This window comes from Enhydra lutris, unplaced genomic scaffold, assembly GCF_002288905.1.
Source record: "Enhydra lutris kenyoni isolate GAN:26980312 unplaced genomic scaffold, ASM228890v2 scaffoldscaffold14, whole genome shotgun sequence".
Taxonomy (NCBI): Eukaryota; Metazoa; Chordata; class Mammalia; order Carnivora; family Mustelidae; genus Enhydra; species Enhydra lutris.
In genome coordinates this window covers 3,606,077-3,630,144 of record NW_019154098.1, presented here as the reverse complement: position 1 = coordinate 3,630,144, position 24,068 = coordinate 3,606,077, and the positions used below count along the sequence as shown (strand labels likewise).

Sequence of the window (24,068 nt, the reverse complement as noted above, 5' to 3'; positions counted from 1 at the left end):
CAAGGATCAGTATTTACTGGGTGAATGTGTTATGAAGGAATAAAGAACGGGTGAGTTGGGAGCACGGAGAAAGAAGAATTTAAGAAAAAAGGTCGATAATGAGGATGCTTGAAGCACGAGATGAATTTGTGATCACTTGCATGCGAGTCGGATTGCCAACGCCGCTCAGCCTTCCACCGATGCCAACGATTTGCTGAGAACAAGTTTGATGATGGATAATCTGTAACAACTGGTTTCACGTCCGTGTCATCAGACAACCAGACTTATGTCCACTGGGATCTCCAACCACATCAGAACATCCAGACAAAGACAGGCAGAGAGCTTCTGCTCTCAGCTTCCTTCACGATTTGGAGAACAGCACAGGGCCTGGAGAGCTGCCAGCAGTGGAGACCCCAGGGGCTACACAGGCACCCTACGAAGGAGCCAGTCCTGCACCAGGTGCCGGACCCTGAGCCTCGGCCTCCGCGGCCCGTGTGCAGGAGCACAGATGCCTCCACACAGCAAGTCCTCTGTAGGGGCCCAGACAGCGAAATCTCCGGGGGGAAGGCCCCCAAGGCGCAGGGCCTCAAGCTTCCAACTCTCCGCCCCAGCGGTCCTGCACCAGGGGCCACGGGGCCCGATCCCGCATTCGCAGGAGTCATTAACAATAATCACATTAAATGGCAACACTGTGAAGCCATCTCGGAGCAGACCGGCACGGAAACGGATGAAGTAGTGCATTCGTGCAACAAAACAGAAACAGCAATCGGAAGGAGAGAACCAGACGTGTATTTATCTCCAAAGCATAATGCTGATTTAAAGTTATAAAAAGACACATTTTTAAAAAGACGTATGTGATATAAAACCGCCTGTCATAAAAGAACTCTGAAAATAATGTTTGGTTGTAGATATAAAGACAAAGAAGTAGCAAACCACGGTATGAACGATTCCATCCATCGCCTCTACGACCGCAATCCCCCTGAGAAGGGAGGGGGAGGGGAGGAAGCCGGGGAGACGGGGAGGAGGGCTCAGCTCTCCTCCCACTTATTTTTTCCCAACACCATGTTCCCCCGGTGCTTTCTTATGAAAAATGTCAAAGCCAACGTTGAAAGAATTCCGTGAACACGCTCTCTGGCCCTCCAAGAGTCCACGCCACTAACACTACAGCCCATGTGCCTTCTCCGCAAGTCCCTCCACTTTCCGTCCCTTGTCCGTCACTCCTCTTAGTTGTCCAGCCTTCCAGAGACCACTGCCGGGGTCAGGCCGTCCTCCGAGGCCTCCAGGGGCAAAGACGCACCTAGAGCTCAGTCCTTGTGCACAGTTCGTCTTTGGATGTAAAACTGACTTGGAACGAAATGCACAAACCAAGCACACACGTGTTGAATTCTCAACGTAAACACACGTGCAGCCCGCATGCACACACCCGGTTGTACCCTGAGACCTTACCTAGAAAACCCCCGTGCCATGGCCTGTTAGAAGCCCACCCGAGCTCTCCAGAGGCAAGCAATGCTCTGCTCCTTCCACGGCAGACGAGTTCGCTCGTTCTGGGACTTGGGTGAATGGCATCCCATGGTACCAGCTTTTTTCGGGGAGGCTCCCCTCACTTGGGACTCCATTCCTGGAGTCCCCTACTGAGGCTTTAGGGATATGCTACGTTTGGTCACTGAGTATCATTCCAGTTGCAGAAAAAATGCCACCTTTGCTTGCCCACTCTCCTGTCATGGACATCTGGGCTCTATTTTCTGGCCATGAGCATTCTTGTGTAGGTCTTCTTGTGAACAAACATTTAAACTTTTTCTGAATAAATTACCAGAGCTGGAACTGCTGGGCACCAAGTAGGTGTATGTTTGGTTTTGTAAGAAACCACAGACCCTCCTCAAAGTGGCTGCACACACTCACCTACCCACCAAGACGTGCAGGTTCCCGAACCTTCCCCTCCACACCTGTGCTTGCAACAGCGGATCTCTGACCTCAATTCTTCTGGTGAGTGTGGAGTGAAATTACATTTCCCCCACTGACTCTGTTAATGTTAGCTATTTTTTTAAAACGTTTTATTTCCTTAAAATAAGAGAAAGACACAGACAAGGCAGAGAAGGGAAGGAGAAAGGCAGGAAGAGACAGAGATCCGGTGCAAATAAAAGTGAACAAAGGGCTTGCGTTTGGGACACATGTGTGCCGCTTTCTGAAGTATTTTCCCCACGTGAGAAGTACTTTTCAATTAAAAATAAAAATTGTTTTGCACCTACATCTCATCCCAACGCTAATTCTGTCTTGAAGGACATGCCCCAATATTCAAGCAGGACACGGAGACACGGCGGTGGGTCTGCGGAGAGGCCCGGCCGATGGGGGCAGGGACCTGGGGAAGGGGCCCCCAGAGCAGAACTCCAGCAGCCTTCGGGGCACGCAGTGTGGCCTGGCCTTACTTCTGAACGGCTCTCACTTCCACCTCAGCTCCTGTGAGGCGTGGCCCAGGACCTGACTCCATGCCAGGGCCTGGTGGAACCCCCTCTGTGCTCTCTGGGGACGGGGCTTAGGTGGCGCCACCCCTCTCCCCGAGGCCTAAGCCTTGCCTGCCCGACTGTGGAATTCCTCGGGGCACTTCCTACTGATATTGATAGAGGCCCCACAGTCAAGGCCAATGCTTCCCAGGTACAGCTTTAAGAAATGGAAGTGACATCTTGCCCAGGTGCCTCAGGGCCTGAGGCAGGGGGGCCCGGAGCAGGCTCCGCCCTGACCTCACACCTGTCTCCAAGCTGAAGCCACTTTAGAATCTTTCCGGGACCCCTGATCGTGACCAGAATTCCTCTGAGAGGGAGACAAACCTGACTTCCCTCTGGGGTCTTGGAGGGAGGGTCACCGCGGCACCCCAGGTGGGACGGCGGGCACACTCACCGCTGGCACTCGCCAGCATGCAGGACGAGCTCCTCGTTGCCGCGGGCACTGACCGTCAGCTCGTGCTCCGTGGAGTTGAAGACGTCCAGGAGCAGGTGGCACTTCCGGGAGCTGCACAGAAGACAGGAGAGGGTTGAGGATCTTCTGGAAGCCAAACGAGAACAAGAGACATTTTCTCCTCCCAAAAGACCTGCTACCACTCGAGGACGTCAGAGGTGCAACTGACGACATGGCACAGAAAGCATCCCAGACACTCACTCTGAACTAACAGAAGTCTGCAAAATGGGTTTGAGCATCAGAGCCTCCCTGGTCCTGGGGACACATGTGCGCAGCCTGGCGTGCCTTGACAAACCAAGTGGCCCTGGGAAGGTGACCAAGGCTGTGCAAGCCTCGTGGTTGTGAGGACTCGAACTCGGACCTGGAAGTAGGACCGCCGGGGAAAGCATGCGGCACACAGAGCTGACTGACCAACCCGGCATCTGAGTCATGACCGAGTCAGGTGTGTGCCGCTGTCCGCAGGTACGCCCTTCCGCAGGTGCAGAGCAAGGTGCTGGGCGCGGGCACGCGCAGAACCGGATCCCAGCTGTGCGTGTGCGCATCTGCCACAAGCCTTCCCTTCGTAGCCGTGAAGATGCTGCAGGTTTACTCGCTCCCGCCTCCTGACCCCTCCTTCGACTTCTCTGGTCCAGAAAGTAAACACTAACACACTCAAGCTCCGGGGCCCCCGCCACAGGAGAGGTCCCTGAAACAAAGGTCTAGCTGGTAAGGATAGGCCAAGAAAGAAGACCTGTCCCCAAGAGAAGGTGTCACCCCTCAGGGTCCCTAGTCCCTCCCTGCCCCGAGAAGACCAGGAGGCCAAGCAGCTCAGCACCCACTTGGGGGCACGGAGGCTGTGGACACGAGTGGGGCCAGGAGGGTTCTGGGACACTGTGGCACCTTCGGTGACTGAAGCGGCCACCCAGAGCCTCTGCCCCTCCGGACTCATCAGTTACGCATGAGGAACAAAACCCAACGACACATGTGTCATCTGCCTTAGTCCCCATTGTGAGACTCCCGTCACAGGTGTGGTGAATGCCATGTATCCCAGCGGGCGCATGGCAAGGAGTCACGTGTGTGTGATCTGGATGGGACAGCCGTACCCACGCCGGAGCAGACGCGGAAGTCAGCCACAGACCCAGAGGTCATTCTGGAGCGAGGGAGGACCACCTCGCAGGGAAGAAAAAGACTCCAGAAAGGATCTGTGCCCTGGTTCTCCCTCAGCTTACTGTGTCTTTAGAACACGACCCTCCCAAGGGCATCTCAATTCTCAAATTTACTTCTCAAGGCTTTGCTGGTAGCAAAGGAAGGGCAGAGCACCAACAGCCCCATTTGCTGGGGCGTCTGGCTCTTCATTTCATCTCGACGCCCTCGAGGCCGTCGTCCCCAGATCCCCTCATAGGTGGGGAGAGTGAGGCTCCGCACGTGGCCGCAACGCCAGTAAGGTGACCGACACTGCAGACTTAGAACTCAAAATCCTGTGCTTCCCATGTAGTTGGAAACAAATATTCCAAACCTGTCTGTCCTTTCCAGAGAAGGGAACTGAGGTGGGGAAGTGTGCAGTGCCCCAGCCAGGGACATGGGCACACATACCCATGCCCACGCACACATCACCCCATCAGAGGTCTCGGGGCATCTGTAAACACCCACCGTTGGAGGGCTGCACGCAGCACTCGCACGCAGCGGGGGTGGGGAAGAGAGCAGCTCTGCTGTCCCCGCGGAGCGCCGCTGGGAGGGGTCGCGTCATGTGTCCTCAGAAAAGCAGGCTCACACTGGTTGATTCAAGGTTCTCTGGATGGGAGTGTTTCCCCCAGAGGTTCAGCACTTGGAAAATACTCATTAGCTCTGACAGCTGCGTGCAAGAGGCCTCCTCACTCGGCTCACAGAAAAATGAGCTTTCAAGAATGAAGATCTATTCTGCCTTTGTCATAACTTCATGAAATCTTTAATCACAGCAAAATCTTTCATCAGGAATGGGAATTCATAAGACATTTATCAGAGGAGGAAAATTGAAGTGATTTTTAAAAGCAGGGAAGAAAAGACTCAGATATATACTATTTGCACTCACAGAATGGAGCAGTTAGAAAACTGCACGGGCATGAACAACAGAACATTACACTTCTGTGTCCTCTGTTTCTTCTGACTCACTGAGTGTGGGGGGCCTCCTGATCCAGTGTTTCCGTTCCTCCTAATTGTTGGCCTCATGATGTACCGGCAGGTCTCTGCTTTCTGTCCATCGCTCACAAATTAATTCCCTTTCCTGACCTCCAAAAGGAGCATTTTGTACCCACCACAATGTCCTTACTCTGTGTATCTCTCTGCGTCACTCTGGATGGTCTTAAGTTTTAGGCTCCATCTGAGCATAGTTACTTTTAATTCCAGCTTTTTTCTGTATTGTCTTATTTTGTTCTGGTTCTGCCCTTCTGAAGTATAGGGAAACCCAGGAAAGCTTCCCAGAGGAACTAGACAGGAGCAAGTCTTAGAAGGACAGGTCCAGCTGCCAGGGAAGGGGACGATGGTGTCCAGGCAAAGAGAGCAGGGCGCATGAACCCGCATTAATCGAGCGTGTGCACTGTTTCGCCTGTTGAGAATTAGGAACTGTGTTACTTCCTCTGACAAATACAACGTCTGCTGAGTCCCCGCTGTGTGCCAGGTACTGGTCCAGGCCCTGGGAATATGGACGGCAACAAGAAAAAGTGACCCTCACTTTCACGGAAATCACACCGTTGTGACGAGAGAGGGCTGGGAAAGAGGAGGTGAATTTACAAGATCAAACGTTCAGTCATTCTGTAAAGTGAGGAAAAATACATTCAAAAGGCTGCTGAACAGCAGGTAAAGACATATCCACAGAACAAACAACATTCTTCTATATCGATTGAAACAGTTACAAAATAATTTTTAGGAAGGAATATTTATAATAGCAGTGCATTTCGGAATAAATCTTTTTAAAAATGCCTGCAGAATGTTTATGGAGAATAGTTTTGAAGTTTTACAGAATGGTATTAAAGACAAAGAATAAACACAGTAATGCGTTATGCTCCAGGGTGGGAAGACAATATTTCTAAATAAGTCGCCTCTTTTGAAATGTCTATAAATTCAATGAAACTCAATATAAAATCCCAACAGAGTTTCAGTTTTGATCAAAGTTGACACACTGATTCTAAAATTTATATGTAAGGCCAAAGGGTCAGGAACATAGAGAACAATGGTCAGGAAGACATTTGGGAGGGACCTGGCCAACCAGGCATCAAGAGCTGTCATAAAACTGTAGCAATGAAGGCACTGCTGGGGGCAGTGATTTATAAATACATCAATGGAAAAAACATCCCCGAAACAGACCCATGAATATAAGGCAACTAGATATAGGACTGAAGTAGCAGCACTGATTAACGAGAAGATTCAATAAATACTGCTAGTCTGCATGCGTAGGCAGACACGCAGAGAAATGATATCCCTACCTCACACCATAAACAAAAATAAATTTCAAATAGACTGAAGAGCTGATAAAAAATTTCACATAGAGCATATAACTGTCTAAATCCTTTAGAAGAAAAATATAGATAAATTTAAATCCAAACATATGAAGAATTACATTAAATATAAATGGCCTAAACACTGTAATTAATAGAAACTGTCAGGATAGACTAAGAAAACAAGATTGAACCATATGTTATATAAAATAAATCCATTTTAAATATGATGAACAGGCTAAAAGCAGGAAAATAAGCAAAGATAAAAAGGAAGGTCATATAATGACAAAAGCATTAATTCACCAAGAATATGTAATAATTCTTAACATAAATCCACCAAGCTACAGAAGCTCCAAACACATTAAGAAAAAACTGAGAGAGCTGAAAGGAGAAACTCACAAAATCAGAGCTGAAGACTTCACTCCTCTCTTAGCAATTTGACATAGCAAGCAGACACAAAATCAGCAAGGATACGGAAGAAGCAACCCATCAGCCCTCTGCGTCTGACTGACACTGAGAGAATACTCCGTCCAACAGCAACAGAACACAAACTTCTCAAGCATTCGTCAACACTGACCAGGAGACAGACCACACAGACCACAGGCCATAAAAAAATTCCTAATGAGAACTATGTTCACAAAAGCACAATTCAAAGGTATTTATAGCAGCTCTATTCATAATCACAAAGAGCTAGGAACAATCCAGAATGTCCTTCAGCTGGTGAGAGAATTCACAAACTACGGTACACCTATCCAGTGGAAAAGTCCTCAGCAATTAAAAAAAAAAATATCCAACTATGGATACATTCAACCATATGGGATAGATCTCAAGACCAATGTGGTCAGTGAAAAACCTCACTTTCAAAAGGTTACATACAGCATGATTACATTTACATAACATTCTGGGAAAGTCAAGACCCCGATGGAGAACAGATCAATGGTCACCTGTTGAGGGGTGGGGCAGGGTAAGTAAAGGGTAGCACAATGAAGAAACTTGGGGGGGGGTGATAGAACTGTTTTTTATCCTGATTATGGTGAATACATGAATGTACAAGTGACTCATAAAACTGTACACCAGAAAGTCAAATTTATTGTATGCCAATTTAAATTTTTCTAATTGATGCAATTTAAAAATTAACATCATAAGTCTGATAAGCTTTCGTGCATAAAATTTGTTATGAATATCAGTTTTGTAGCTTGATGGTTGTAACATCTTAAGCGAGTCATTGAATTTCTCTGAGCCCCAGTTTCCCCGGGGAAGACACGAATGTCTTTTATCATCAAATTATTAGGAGGTGTGAATGGAAAAATAGGTGAAGGTGCCTTGTTAAGTTCCAAGGAGGACGAAGGACTGGAGCGGGATGTCACAGACACGAGAGGTGGCACTTGCTATCAGCTCAGCGGTGTCAGCAAAGGGAAGGCACACAGTCCTGCCAACAACACAATCGCAGCTAATTATTCCATGTTGACTCAGCTAAAAGCGAGCACAAGAATTTCCCACACCAAGGTCTGAGTCTATCTAAAACCTGTCGTGCCTCAACCAGAAAGTAAGTGGGGCTCTTTCTCTCCTCGATCCCCAGAATCCAGTCAGTGTCTGTGGGGCCACCCAGGCTCCCAGCATCAATGTTCGGTCATCCCAGGGAGTGCAGTCAAGTGAGCAAACACAAAACCAAAACATGCAGTCATGGCCATACACACCGCTGGCCAGATTCATGTGGTCCTTCCTCAAAATCCTGTAAGACTCCTTATTTTCCCAGTCTGTCTTCTTTCCAAAAAAAAAAAAAAAATCCATACCCAGTTTGAGGATGGCAGGAAGTATCTCTGTTTCTAACTTTCCAGTCAGTAAGTTCTTAAATGCTATTTTTAAAAACTTCCCTATAAGAGAAGCGACCTGGGATGGCTGTAATTACAAAGACACCAAACAACAAACGTCATCAGGAAGGTGCGGAAATCGGAGCCTCCAGCGCAAGCGCAAAATGGCGCAGCCCCTTGGCCCTCCAGCCCGGCAGTGCCTTAATGAGGAAATACGGTTACCATGTGGTCCAATGACTCCACCCTAGGCATTCCCAGGAGAGATGAAAACAGTGTCCACACACCAACTGGTACATAAAATATCAAAACAGTATTATTCATATCGGCTCCCAAATGGAATTAACCCAATGTCCATCAGCTAATGAACGGATGGACAAAATGGAGTGTATCCCCATAATGGAAAACTATTTAGACGTAAAAACGAATGGCAGGACGGTACTTCACTATGGGTGACCCTTGAAAACATCACGCTAAGAGGAAGAAGACAGTCACAGACCGTATGATTCCACTTACATGAAACACTGAGAACAGATAAGCAGAGACAGAGGAGAGATTTGCAGTTGCCTGGGATGGAGGATGGGAGCCACTGGTAACGGGGAGGGGCCTTCTTCTGGGAGGATGGAAAGTTCTAGATTTAGGCTGCAGTGATGACTGAACAACTCTACTCTCCAAAAAACACTCACGTACAGTGTGAGTGCAGGTTCTGTATGGGACGTAAATGACGTTTCAGTAAAGATGCTCAAATACAAAGCACCCACGTGAGAGGTTGAGGGGCCAGGACGCCCACACCCAGGAGCCACTGCCATTCAGAGAAATGTGCTCAGGGCTCAGTCACAGCACTGGCTCCTCTCCAACAGACCGGCACTGCACCAAGGGGCTGCGAAAACGCCTCCACTCAGTGTCCGTTCCATCACCTAGCCTGTACGCAGAAGACACCATGGTAAGAGCCAGGAGCCGGGGAGAGTGTGACCGAGCCTCAGGTGACTGTCACCAGGTTTGTGAGCTGGGCACGTCAAGACACCTGTGCCTCACGAAGACAATGCATAATGATGAGCACGTCCAATGTGGCTTTTCATTTTCTGGGAATGACGACAAGCCAAATGTGAACAGGACTGCTTATAGAGAAGTACTCGCAAATAACTACCTGAAGTCACCTCGTGCGTCACCGTGGAGATTCACTTTACAACGATTGAACAAACCAGGAAAACTTCAAAGATGCAAAATGCAAGAATTCTAAACATAAGGTTGCAAAGAAAGTTTGGCCAACTTTTGCTTTTATGGAATCTACCTTGACGCATGTGTTCAATCCCTAAATCAAACATGACAGGCACTTTTTTAAAGATTTTTTTTTTTTTAATTCATTTGAGAGAGAGCTCACGAGCAGGGGGAGAGAGAGAGAAGCAGACTCCCCGCCGAGCAGAAAGCCTGACACCGAGCTCCATCCCAGGACCCCAAGATCACAACCTGAGCCGAAGGCAGACACGTAAGCGACTGAGCCACCCATGCCCCATGACACAGGCACTTTTAATTGAAGTTTATACATGAGACCTTTAGAATACATTCATGTATATTTTTTGTTCAACAGGAAAACTTTAACTGTCTTTAGCAGGTATACTGATACAAAACGAACATCAGCTTGTACCATTTAATGAAAGAATCCTCTCTGATAAAACATGGATCACTTAAAACTATCGATTTTACTAATAGTTTAATACTACGTATCGGTAAGATATGAACGTCCCCTGAAGACACACCTATAAGCAGAAACACAACACTGGGAGGTAGTCCTCGGAGGTGGTGCACCCGGACCCAGAGAGCGCGAACACCATGGAGCTGGCACCAGTCTAGATGGAAGGAACGTCCAGCTGCTCCGGCCCGTGATGGGCTCGGCCCCACCTGCTGGCCTCTACAGGTGCACAGCATGTTAGAAGTTGGAAAGACAACGAAAGGTGTGCTCATCATTTCAGAGGACGCAAGCCTCGGTGTGGGGGTGGGCTAGACGAGACGTGCTGACTGCTGACGGCCATGCACCTGGAGGCTGGGGGCTGTGTGTGGCCGGCAATCCCAGCCAGACAGGTTCTCCAAGAAGCAAGGCAGCCTTCTTCCTGTCCGAGCACGCCTCACAGTCCGAGCCTGGGGGGACTGCCGAGGAGGTGTCACCGAGGCAGTGGTGGGCCACCCTGTCTCATGGCCCACCGGCATAGGTTCACTGGCTGGACCGCCCCCTGCACCTCCCACGGGGCAAGAAGGCGAGTCCCCCTCCCTGGGCTTGGCCATCCTCCTGGAGGATGTGAGATGGGAAGCAACGACCGAGAGCAGCATCTGAAGGACAGGAGCTCCCCAGAGGGAGCACCAGAGGGAGCAGGGCCGTCCCTGCTGAAGACGAAGCAGACTCCCCAGGTGCAGACACCGGCGCCAAGCCCTGGACACACTCTCTCCGGGAGCCCTTTATCTGGGGACCAGTCCTCTCACGCCTACTACATCTCGTTGACATCAAATACCTTGCTATTGCCTGAATGTTGGAAAAAACTTGGAACGTTCACTAAATATTACAAAGGGTCTTAATTTGGCACTTAAAGTCCTTCTTTTCAGTATTTATTTTCTACATTTCCCAACCACAGACACACTTTATGTACTCCTGGGAAAGGGGATGTGGGCTGCACTGGATCGCCCTGCACATTTTTTGCAACTTCCTGTGACTCTATAACTATTTCAAAATAAATTGAAAAAAAAAAAAACCAAAAACCTGACATGGGTCTGAATCAGACCAACAGAACTGCAAACACCGGTTCACCTTCTGTCGTCTCAGGAGAGGAGGAGGGAGAGCCTTCTGCTCCCTCGGTGTAACTGGTCACAACGACGCGTGTGTGAAAGACTCTCTGGGGCATGCTGGGTGGGCGGGGCCAAGCCAGGCTAAGACACACCCCCATCAGCAGTGGCTGTGGCCCACCCCGCCTCTCCGTGTGCGCCCCCCACCCATCACTCCCTGTCACAGGGGAGGTCGGGCACTGTCCTGCCCGCACCGCCCCCAGAGAACTAGTGTCACGTCTCCTGTAACCACCGAAGCCAAGTCAACTGTTTTCCTCCAGTTTCCACCGCGCACTGTTCCCTTCCGCACAGTGACATTTACTGAACAGTCCACCGAGTCCAGACGGCTCAGTGTGCTGGAGAGATGCTGTAAGACAGCGGCACGTCCACAAGTGCTCGCCCTCAGGGAGCTGGCCATAAGGTGGGGGACAGGCAGACGGACCTGCCGCTCAGACATGCTGAGAGGAGGGACACCCCGAGAAAGCCCGTGGGGCCCGCCACAGCAAGGCTGTGTGCGTTCACAGGCCCGACTCATCCCTTCACCCCTAGAGCCTGGCACAGAGCTGGAACCCGCAGGAGCACACAAGCAAGAACAATGCCAACCACGCTTTGCAGCGCTGCCTTCGGACAGGCACTACGTTAGCACTTGATGGACACGTTTAAAACCTCACCACAACGCTGCGAGATCGGTGTCCTCTCGGTTCCAAGCCGCAGCAACAGAAACGATTTGCTCAAGACCACAGTGCAAATAAGCAACGGCATCAAAATCTGAAATCAGACACGGGTGCGCTTCCTTCTGAATCCGGGGCTTGTTAAAATTCTAAAGTCTTGTTAAACGTAAAACCAACTTAATAAATAAATGTAGCAACGTGAGAAAGACCTACCATGATACAACCCAATGTTAAGATTGCCTTTATCATGGGTCTGTGAGCACATGTTCCCCACAGAGTTGAGCTGTCTTACCCCATGGGGGGAAACAGAATTTTCCTAAATGGCCACGGATAAGTGCTGTGCTGTGTCAAGTGGCATGACTTCTATTAATAATGTAATAATGATTACACCCCAAGCCCCGCTTAGAGGACGGTATTTTTCACACAGCTCCGAGGAGCAATGTAGGAGATTGGATCATTTATTTAACAGGCTAGAAAGAAATTGCTCCTCGGGCAAGAGGAAGGCTGGGCACGGAGACAGGAGCGGCGCTGCCCGATTGATTTCAGTCCGGTCCCGGCAACAAACCAGCCAACTCTGTGAATCTCGACGTAACTGATCTCCTAATGGAAGTCAGCTGAGACCTACGTAAACCCTTGGGGGGGTGCAGGGAAGAGCCTCGAAACCCCACCTGCCATCCGGTGCTTTGCTGTCAAGAAGGCATCTGCGTCCTCTAGGACATAACGTGCTTGTAACCTCAGCCTGGTGAGGTGAGCAGGGCCACGCTGAGCGCTCGTCGGGGCAGGAGGGCGGACCTGGGAGAGCCGGCCACCTCCAAAGACACGGTGGGGTAAGGGGCCGAATGAAGAGCCCAGCGCTCCCAGTTCAGAGACCGGCTGGCAGAGACCCCACTGCACCCCACATTTCCTCCCTGTGGACACTCGGCTCAGGCTACGGCCACGCTCCCTGACACCAATGCCCACCACAAAGGGTTCTCTGGGATTTATGGGGCACCGATCCCCAGACCCAGGACACTCCCTAGAATACAGCAGACCCTGAGTAAATAGGATATCCCTCCCTCTCTCTCCCAAAATACTAACATTTGAAAACCACCAGTGAGAAAACCTGCATAAGTCATCAATGTTCATGACAGGAGCAGACACTGAAACCATCCCAGGGAGCACAACGACTTCCCGTCCCTGTGTATTTCGGCTGTAGAGTAGCATAGGCTCGGTCTGTGCCAGGGACGGTTCTCTTCTGATGTTTACTCGGCTTCCCTTTGTGCCAAGAGCAGCTGGAGTCTCCGCCCAGGCTCCGGGTACCGGGGGTCACGCAGCTGTGTGTGCTGCAGAGGCCCCGAAGCCATGTCACACGCTGGGAGGACCCGGGTGAACCGCATGCCCTCTCTGGACCTCATTTATAATGCAAGTGTGTTGGAATAAGCCATCTCTGGGGATGCTTGACTCAAAAATGACAGGACGCTAACAGTAAAATCTTCATCTGGGAGCAAGATGAAAAGTAAGGAGTTCACGACACACCGTGTCGCATCAAATTCTATGAAGGGCAAAAACTAAAAAACTGAGTGCCCACATTAAATGCATGATAATTCTGCTACTAGATTCCAGGCCGTGCAATTATATGGGTCTCTAAGGAAAAGAGAGCTTAGATCATTTCTTTAAAGTCATGACACCTGAGTAAGTGTAGTCTTGCTATTTTGCATCTTCAAATCTGCAGTTTCGACGCGGTTACACCCTGATAAGCCCATCCCAAACTGAAAATATTGTGAGCCAAAACGCATTCTGTACACCAACCTACCGAGCATCACAGCTGAGCCTGGCCCACCTTATATGTGTTCAGAACACTGACATTAGTCCACAGTTGGGCAGAAACATCTCACAGTGCCCATTTGATAACGTCTCACGCAATTTACTGAATACTGCGCTGGAAGTCACAAACAGAAGGGCCGTGTGTGTGCAGAACAGCTCTCAGTCTGCCAGGTGCTGACCCTCGTATCACTGGCTGTCTGGGAGCCCCGGCTCCCCACCACTGCCCAGCATAACAAGCAAGTACCTGCATATCACTGGGCCGGGAAAACCAAATTCCAGCTTCCAAGAATGGTTTCTACTGAGTTCGGACCACTTTCACACCATTTCAGGGTTGAAAAATCGTAAGTCAAACCATTAAGTCAAGGACTCCCTATGCTCGTTCAGTCGTTCCTTAAGTTTCCTGTGGCCCTACCACAGCCACAGGCGCCAAGCTTTGAGGCACCAGGACTGGTAATCAGACTGTGGGCTGCACAGACCTCAAAATCTGGCCAAGGAAACACAAACAACAGTTAGCAACCCTCCTCCATTCTTCCCAGGGAATGGCTGATAAAACCCTACTCACTATTCAACCATTAGGACACTTTCATCTCCTAGGCTGTCTTCCCAGCCTTCTCCAGATAAAAACAAAAACGAAACAAAACAGGTGTTCTCTCCAGTTACATACACATGTACACATCTGCTACAATCCTGCAACCTTCCCCTCCGTCAAGATATGTAAGGTTTCATCAGCTCCAAAGACGTTCTTCCTTCTAGGGCGACCACCTGCTTGGGTTTGCCCAGCACTGAGGGCTCTCCAGGGCAAGGGCATTTCTGAGCTAAAACCTGGGAAGTCCCAGGCACAGCGGGACAGTCAGTGACCCGATCTCTGCGAGTCTGTTCCTGCCCTGCTCCCCCTCAGCCTACAGCCCGCCGCGGTCCAGACTTCTGCTCTCCTGCTCTACTAGAAACTGGCATAAATGAGGTCACACAGCGATCAGCATCACGATTTTGAGCTTATTCTGTGTTGCTGCGTGTCCCAGCGGCTCACTTTGTTGGAGGAATGTCCGCCCACATGGAGGCACCGCGGCGTTTACACGTCCCCTGCTGACCGGCAACTGGAGCGGCTTCCAGTTTGGGGTTACTACAAAGAAAGCGGTTACGGAAATTCTTACAGGAGTCTTTCCATGAAGACAAATGTTTATGTTTCTTGAGCAAGGCCCCTGCGAGGTCACTGGGTAGGCAGACGTCACACTTGGCGAGAAACGGCCAGACGACACGTGTGCCGTGCTCCACTCCTGTGATTTACGAAGGCTCCTGCCGCTCCACGTTCTTAATGGCACCGGACGTGGTCAGTCTTAAGTTTGGCAGCGCTACAGGGTAGACAGTGGCATCTAATTGTGGTTTTACCGTGCACTTCCCCGACGATGAATGATGCGGAGTACTTTCAGGTGAGCGTGGGCTGTCGGTACACCCTCCTCTGTGAGTCTCTATTCAAATCTTCGGCCCATTGTCCCTTAGGGCTTATTTTTAAGACTTCATTATGCATGTCAGATAGAAGACTTCTGTTGCACACGTGTGTAACACACATTTTCTCCCAGCATGGAGCCTGCCTTTTGATGAGGTGAAGTTTTTAATTTCGATAAAATGCATTTTATCAGCTTTCTGTTTTATGGTTAGTAGGTTCTGATCCCATCTGAGAAATCTTTGCACCAAAGTTACCAAGATACTTTGTTACTTTTTCTTTGAAAAGGTTTATAAAGTTTTTTTCATTTAGATCTAGAATCTATCTCAAATGAGTTTTTGTGTGTGACATGCTCCCCATGTGTGTACCCAGTTCTTCCAGCACCATTTCTTGAAAGACGTTTTCATTCCACAAGAAGTTCTACTCATACCTTCTAAAAGTCAGCTGGTCAGGGGTACGTGGCAGTCACAGTTGGTTAAGTGCCTCAATCTTGCTTTTGGGCTCAGGTTCTGATCTCAGGGTCATGAGATCGAGGCCCATGATGGGCACCACGCTCAGCACGGAGTCTGCTTAGGACTCTCCCTCTGCCCCTCCCCTCTGTGCTCTCTCTCAAATAAATAAGTCTTTAAACAGAAGCATTTGATCGTATATGAGAAAGTCTATTTCTAGACTACCTAGTATGATCTATCAATCCCTTTGGCTATCTAATAGCACTCTCTTAATTACTCTAACTTTATATTAAGTCATAAAATCATACCCTACACCTTCCAACTTTTTTTTTTGTCAAGACACGTGTCTAGTCCATTGGCAGTAGCCTGTTCCATTTTGAAATAATTTCTAAAACAACTTGTCAATTGCACTAAAAAAAAAAAAAATCCTGCTGGGGGGCACCTGGGTGGCTCAGTGGGTTAAGCTTCTGCCTTTGGCTCAGGTCATGGTCTCAGGGTCCTGGGATCAAGCCCTGCATCGGGCTCTCTGCTCAGCGGGGAGCCTGCTTCCCCCTCCTCTCTCTCTGCCTGCCTCTCTGCCGGCTTGTGATCTCTCTGTGTCAAATAAATAAATAAAATCTTTAAAAAAAAAAAAGCCTGCTGGGATTTTGATTGGAATTGCACTGAATTTATAATCAATTTGGGAAAACTGGTATCTTAGCAAAAATTGATTCTTCCAATCAACAAGCATGGTATACCTCTCCGATTTTTTAAGTGCTAATTTCCCTGACCTGTGCTTTGTCATTTTCAAGGTAGAGATCATAATGATGTACAAAGATTCAGCCTTACGTGTTATATGCTACAGCAATATAAATATTTTCAAAATTTCATGTTCAAATTAATTGCTAATATATAAATCTATAATTGGTTTCTGAATATAACATGGCATCATCCTACAATCTCACTAACCTGACTTATTAGTTCTGGTAATCTCTTTGGCATGGTAGATCTCCTGGTAGCTCTTTATGTAAATGATCACATGTATCACGCAGACAAATAATAACTACTCATCATTTCCAATGTTTACAGCATTCATTCCTTTCTCATCTCGTTGCTCTGATTAGATAGAACTGGCGGAAAAGTAATGACTATACCGGCAAGAGCAAACATACTCACCTTGACTGATGCTGAGCCTAGAGGAAAAGTGGCAGCCTTCATAATTAAGTACAATATCAACTACGTAATTTATGGGTTTGTAGACACCCTAGCCTAGGTTGCAGAAGTCCTCCAAGCCTTGTTTAGAGACAGTTTCTATCAGAAGTGTTGAATTTTGTCAGAGGGTTCTTTTCCCATCAGTTGACATCTTATTTCTGGCCTTTATGCTGTTGGTAGAGTAACATCATGCACTGATTTTTCCATGGTCAAAGGACCTTGTGTTGCTGGATGAAACCTGAATTGTCCACCCTGCGTTCTCTCTTCTACTGCTGGAGCTGGTTTACTAGCATCTGGTTCTGGGTTTCTCATCTATGCACACTGGTCATAGCACTTACTTTCTCACAATGTCTCTCCCTGGATTTGGTTGGCATCAGGGTGAAGAGAGCATCATAAAATGAGACCTGGAAGTATTCCCTCCCTTCCTACTTCTGGAAGAATTTTTGTAGAAGTGGTATTACTTATTTCTTAAAAGCTTGATGTATTTCATAGTGAAATCACCTGAGCCTCAAGTTAACTTCAATTAAGACTTTAAACTCTAACTGATATGTGACTACCTCAGGGACTCATCTCATGTCAACTTTAGTAATTTTTGTCATTCAACACATTTTCCATTGGTAAATTTTATTGGAATATGATTTATCATAAAATACTTTTTATTATTCTTTAAATGTGTACAGGATCTATAGGATTCATCCATAGTATTAGCAATAGTGCTTTCTTTTTAAATTCTGATTGTCCTGACTATGGGTTATTAATTTTATTAATCTTCCCACAGAATCACTTTTTGGTTACACTGACTTTACTTTTTTTTTTTTTTTCATTTTCTATTTCAATGATAACTACTCTGTATTATGTTTTGAACCATTCAACTTTTCTAACATAAGCATTTAGCATCCTATAAATACCGGTTAGCTGGAATTATTTACCAGAACTGTGCATGTTTCCTATATTTGTGCTAGTTTCCTGTCTGCTTGTTCTATCAAATACTGAGATACAGGGGTCAAAATATTCAGCTGTAATTGTGGCATTTTCCATTTCTCCCTGAGATGTCAGTTTTTTTTTTAATTTTTTAAGATTTTATTTATTTATTCGACAGACAGAGATCACAAGTAGGCAGAGAGGCAGGCGGGGCGGGGTGGGGGGAAGCAGGCTCCCCACCAAGCAGAGAACCCGATGTGGGGCTTGATCCCAGGACCCTGGGACCATGTCCTGAGCCGAAGGCAGAGGCCCCAACCCACTGAGCCCCCCAGGTGCCCGAGATGTCAGTTTTATTTTGAAGTTATAAGTACATTTGCATTTAGGCTTACGTACTTGTGATGACTTGATCCTTCTATCAATATACATTACCCTATCCCTTTTTCTCTTCAAAATCTACTTGTTTGATATTCATATGCCCACGCCAACTTTCTCATGATTACTGTTTGCGTGGCATATCTTCCCCCCGACCTTTGTGCTTTTCAACTGTACGTAATTGTGAGTTTCTGGTAGGAAACATGTAATTGACTCTAGTCCTTTTTTTAATACAGTCTGACAACTTCCACTTTTAAATACAGTTTTCAGTCCATTTACATTTAATATAATTCTTGGTACATTGGATTTAAGTCAACCACATGGCTATCTGTTTCCTATTTGTACGTTCCTAGTTCTTTACTCCTTTCCTGCCACCTCTTCCCTGGTTTTCTGATTAAGCATTTTTTAGTAACCCATCTTCTGTCTTCTGGCTGATCATTCACACTTTATGTGGTTGCTGAAGGGTGTGCAATATGTGCCTTTAACTTATGATACAGTTGAAGCTAAAATGTGGTAATGCATAGCATGTAAGAACTACCATTTCTCCCCTACTCCATTTCCCCTCCATTTCTCTATGCTATTTCCTGTTGAGTGTTTTACTTCTATATACGATATGCACTACAAAATTAAATGCTCTTATTTTTTCTTTAAATAGTCAACAGTCTCTTAAAGAAATTAAGGAAAGGGAAGAATCTTTGATATTTATTCACTTGCTATTTCTATTTCTGGGATTCAACATTCCTTAATATAGACCCGTGTTTCCATTTGGTATTATTCCCGCCTGATGAGCTTTTATCAGGCTGATGAAACACAAGGGCTAAGCTCTATCCATCTCTTACCCCGCTGAGTCCTTTATACAGCAAGTCAAACATTGGAGGTATTGATAGTAAGAATAAATGAGACACTGAAGGTGCTGGTTTAAAGGTGCACAGCCTGGTAAGTACTTTATTAGAAGTACAGAGACCCAGAGAAGGACCAACGCACTCTATATAGTCATATTCAGGAAAATTTAACAAAAAATGATGACATAGATCATCAATGGCCAACAAACATTTTCCAGAAGGTTAAGTAAAAGAATGATAGTTTAAGAAGAGTTTTAGAAAAAGATGTATGCAAAGTCACATTGCAGGAAACTGTCCTGACATACCCCGGGAGAGTCTCCACTTGCTGTGTGGAGAACTGGGGGATAAACAGAACTGGGGCTCAAGAGGAAGGTCTGGGTCAAATTTTTCAGTACCCTCAATATCACAGTAGTGACCTCAAACTTGATCTCCTAAGCACTGGGCAAGTCTTTAAGCCAGACAGTGAGGTGGAAACATCTGTAATTGCAGGTTGATGTGGGAGCAAAACCAGAGTAGGGGTTTTAGAGAAAGATGTGCAGTGGAAGGCAGGGGGCGATCCGGAGACATTTCAGAGGCTCAGCGCACAGGATCTGGGGAGGACTAGACTTGGCAGGGATGGAAAGGAAGGATTAGGAGAAATCCAGTCTCCATCCCAAGAGCAGGAAGACGACCACGCAAGCCAACAGGAAAGGGTCGGCTCAGCGGGTGCGGATTCGGGAGCCAAGCAGCCCTGTGCTAACCACCGGCTCTTGCAAGTGTGTGTTCGCTCCACTCCACGTGGGGCCATTGTTCTCGTCTTAAATTGTCACTTAGAGCAGCATGGGCCATGACGTGCAAGCCGGACATCCAGAGTGGGGAACAAACCCAGCTCGGTGACAACCTGTGCTGCTTCCAAGAACTATTTATATGAGCAGTGGCAGCAGGTGGCGCGGGGATGAGAGGGAAACGTGGCAGGTACATCACAGAGCGGCCCTAACGCGCAGGAAGGGCCTGAGACACGGGAGCAGGAACGGCGTCTGGCAGCGGTCCTGGCCACGGCTCCCCCTGGGCCAAGCGCTTTGATGCTTTATACAACAAATTCAAAACAGAGGCGAGCCTCTGGCAAGAAAGGCTATTACTCCACGGACTGAGAAAGTGACAGATGATGAAATGTGATGCTAAAAAGCCTGAGCTAAGCCATTAATTCTCGTGAAGCCGTTCTCCAATGGCTAGGAAGAAAAATAGTCTTTCCTATAAACTAAAACTACACTTCTTATTTGGGGCTGTATCACTTTAAAGGGAGTTTTCTATCAACATTACCAGGGGCAGCGACACCCGTCTGTCCTACCCTGGGGAGGACAGGAAGCACTGGAGAGGAGGGGGCTGCCGCCAGTGATGCTCTTCCCCAGCTGGAGACCAGAGGGGCCGGTCACCGCTGCCGCCTCAACTCTGCTAGGAATAAACAGCACCATCCACTGCGTCCTGAGCCCATAGGAAAGGCGCCCCTGGACACGAAGACAGGCGAGTTCCCCGTGCTAACCAGCACCTGCTGTCCACAGGCCGCTGGCCGTGGGGGCGAGCATCTGAGCAGCAGGAACACCATCCACCGTGTTCGGACCCCACCACTCCCAGCTCAGCCTAAGTTGAAGCTGGAGACGGGAAACTGGCCTTTTCCCACCTTCCAGAAAAACGCCTCTAGGCCCTCTGGCCACTTCGGGGTTTGAAGTATACACGCTGTCTGATTTCTCTTCCGTGAAGGAAGACTAGGCCTAGAGAAGTAACTAGGAGAGAAAACTTCGGTGTAAAAAGGGCTCCCTGGGCAGAAAGAGGCCAGTGCTCCAGATGGCGGGGAGCTCCACGAACGGAGATGCCGAGATGCTGGACAGCCTGGAGGGGCACAGTTTTACTGGGATGCCAGCAGTGACACGGAAAAAGACGTAGGACTCCCCCAGGAGTGCCCGGAACATGGGGCTACCTGCCGAACCCCTACCAACAGGAGACTGAACCGGAAAGAAGCCAGGACCAGGCTCGGGGCAACGCGTGGGGACGCGCCCCGCACGACGATGCCCTCAGGTAGCACGTTGCGACGTTACGGTCGCCGTGAGGCCATCTGAGACGGTGGAGAGCCCATCCGCTCGTGCGCACTCCTGTGTGGTGCCCGCTTTCCTCGTGCAGAGCCCGACTGCCCGGAAGGCTAAGCAACCGCGCGCGGTGGTCTGGACTCGACTAGCGCCGGCACCAAGACCCGCAGAGGCCAGGGTTCCAGAGGCGGCGCTGCCAGAGCCTACGGAAAGGCGGGGGTGGAGCGAGCTCCGCTTACCTGGTTGCCGGCAGAGTGCTGACGCGGGTGAAGAAAACAGACGGCTCGGCCTCCACGCGCAGCCCCAGGGAGAGGCTCCTATAATATCCTTCCACGTGGCCCGGCCCTCCAGAGTACTTGAAATTCAGGATAGCTTCCAGGGTCTAAAATGATGGGAAAAAGACGATACGTTAACAATCGGAGCAGCGTTCTCCCAGGAGGCAAGCTTCACTTCAGTAAGGCTGGAGAGAACCCGCTGGGCAACTCTGCTAGCCCGCGCCCGCGCTGTCCTTCCGATGGCGCCCTGTGTCTGCGCTAACATGTCCCAGGCACACAAACAGAAAGGGCTCCCCAATTCTTCTGTAGTTCATAGAGCATCTGAGGGAGAAAAACACCCGCCCGTCAGCATCCCTTAAACATACAGATGGGGGGGTGGGGGAGGGGGCGCTTGTCTCTGAGCAGTAGAGTACGGCTCCCAGGCCAACAGTCAGTAAAGCCGACAAGCTACAAACCTGTGAAACTTCCTTGAACCCAGCAAGAGATGAGGTCATGGGGCAACCACAGAGCCAAAAGACCAAGGAGGTACAAGGCCCTTCTAGAAGGGAAGGGCAGGGACACCTGGTGAGCAAGCGTAAAGCCAGCCACCACACGGGCCGGCAGGAAGGAATTGGCTCAAGGGTAATGAATTGCTCGAGGCTGAGTGAAGGCTCTACTAATGGCTCAGACCTCCTGGGAGCCCAGACAAGAACAAGTTCCCACCCCCGCAGGCTCTTCACCGTGGACCTCCCTGGGCATAGACACGAAGGACTGGCCAGGGTGCGGGAGAACAGAGGGAGCCCCACAGTAGCACAGGCACAGAGGAAGGGGGTGAGCGGCCACTAAAGGAAGATTAAGAAACCAAAACCCCAGCCCCAACCCCACACTCCCCTCTCATCCCCAAGCAGACCCTTCTTTCTCCTCTGAAGCAAAACCCTAAGATTCTGGAGGAGGGGCCGCCAATGCCAAGGGCACAAAGGCAGGGATAAATACCCATTCTAGTGGGGCGAAGGGCAGAAGCTCGTCGAGAGCCAGAATCCCACCCCAACGCTGTTGGAGGTCTCCCACCACTGAGCCGGGCTGGAAAACCCATTCATCCACAGTGCCAGCCGGATATTAGGTGGAGCTGGGCCACTATGCGAGGGAGGGGCAGGGATGCCAACGGAGCCCAACACGGAAGACCCAGACGCCCAGTGTGGGACGAGGACAGCAGGGAGGGCACCAGCGAGGAAGGAGCAAAGGTGTGGAATAGCCCACTGGTGGTGCTGGCATGCAGGGAGGGCAGAGGATGGAGGAGGACCGTTCTGGGAAAATGCCTGGCACTCGGCGGTCCCTACTCTGCTCCCCCACTCCCCCATACAAGACGACACCCGAGGAATTCTAGAGCCTGTGGTGCACCCACGTAACTATAGCAACAAGAAATCTCAAACCCAGCTCAACTGCATGCCGAGTGACTCTGCCTTCCACAGCGAGTCCCCAACACAGGCATCAGGAAAGTCTGCCCGGGAGCCGAATGTGGCCCGCAGCAGGTCTTACGGGGCTGAAAGCACTTTCTAGAGCTTGCAAAGGCTGCAAAGCAACAGCAATGACAAACAATCAGACGACGTGGACCATTTGTGGCCGGCAAAACTGAGTATTCCCCATCTGGTTTTCTGTAAAAAGCTTCCTGATAAACTGTAAGAAGAAAACAAGTAGACCTTCATGACTGCGGATTAGGGAGCACCGGCAGCAAGAGGCGAGAGGCCAGAGTCGTGGCAATCCAAGGCAGGCAGACCTCCCGGAAGACAAGGGGAACGCCCACTGCCGCGGCCGAGCCGTGGGAAAGGGCATGAGAAAGTAGCGTGTCTGGCCGTCAGCTGAGCACGGACGACGCTCGTGGAAGTCAGAGCACACGGAGCCCGGAGAAACAGGGGCGGCACAGACGATGGCCAGCCAAGGCTTCAAAGCCACGTGCTTCCGGTAAGGCGTAAGTATCCATCACCTGGTAAGAGCAAAGGGAAGCCAAGCTTCCAGAAGGACAGGAGGAGCTACCTGCCTTCCGCTGCAGGTTCAAGAACCTATTCCCATAAACCTTCCTGGCAAGACGATGTTTGGCCTTTGGTCTGTGCTTTCATTGACCTATTTCTTCCTCCCAGTGGAGAAGCAGCCCCAGCTACAGACTTTTTTAAAATGAAGAACACACCCTTTACGGGCCTGCCATCAGCGACGGGGCACCCCAAGGAGGACAGCAACCCTCCTGAGAGACTCCAGAGACATGCGGAGCAGCACGGAGCAGGTGCGGGGAGCGGCTGTGGGGGCTAGGCTCAGGGCAGCCCTCTGGCTCCCCGAGATCCTGGCCATGCCTTCCCTCCACTCCCAGCCCACTTCCCCACTGTGACACGGGGACAATAAGGAACACCCAGCTCAGCGCAGATCTGATGAGAAAATGTAGCAGCGGAGCAAGGAGACACTCATCTCAAAGACATCCTTTCTCCCGCTGCAGCCTTGCCATCTCATACCCGGACACAACATGGCTTAAAATGGTTAGAAACCAGAGTGGATTTTAGGGCTATTTCTCTCCCTCTCCCCATTTTCTATCACCGTAATATATATATAACAAAAGGGGCCCTTTCGACCATTGCTAAGCGTACAGCTGTGTGGCATGGCGTACACCCACACGGCTGGGCAACCATCACTGCTCTCCATCTGCAGCCAGAACTTTTCCTCATTTTCCCAAACCCAAACTCCATCCCCAAGAAACACTAACCTGTCCCCACCCTCATCCTCCCCCAGGCCTGGATACTGCCATACTCTGTGCCTATGAATGAGAGGACTCTCAGAACCTCATGTAAAAAGTGTCCTAGCTTTTGTCCTTTGGGGACTGGTTTGTTTCCATCAGTTTCACGTCTTCAAGGGTCGCACGTGGTCTAACGGGTATCAGAAGGTCTGTTTTAAAGCTGGAGAACACGCCCCTGCTCATACAGGCCAAATCGTGTTTACGGACCTGCTGAGGGACACCTGGGTTTCTCTGACCTTTCAGCTGCCGTGGACGACACTGCCACGAACATGGGGAGACAGCGGTCCTGAGA

At 49.4% G+C, this 24,068-nt stretch overlaps 1 protein-coding gene across 2 annotated transcripts in view; it reads right to left on the bottom strand.

Moving 5' to 3' along the window:
• Window positions 1-24,068, bottom strand: part of LOC111146550 (trafficking protein particle complex 9) — a 636,638-nt gene that overhangs the window by 247,198 nt on the left and 365,372 nt on the right. For both annotated transcript variants that reach the window (XM_022502135.1, XM_022502136.1), the window contains 2 exons: window positions 20,986-21,128; window positions 2,872-2,982 (listed from right to left, as the gene is read on the bottom strand). In XM_022502135.1, the coding sequence (XP_022357843.1) occupies window positions 2,872-2,982; window positions 20,986-21,128 (254 nt within the window). The remainder of the gene's footprint in view (window positions 1-2,871; window positions 2,983-20,985; window positions 21,129-24,068) is intronic.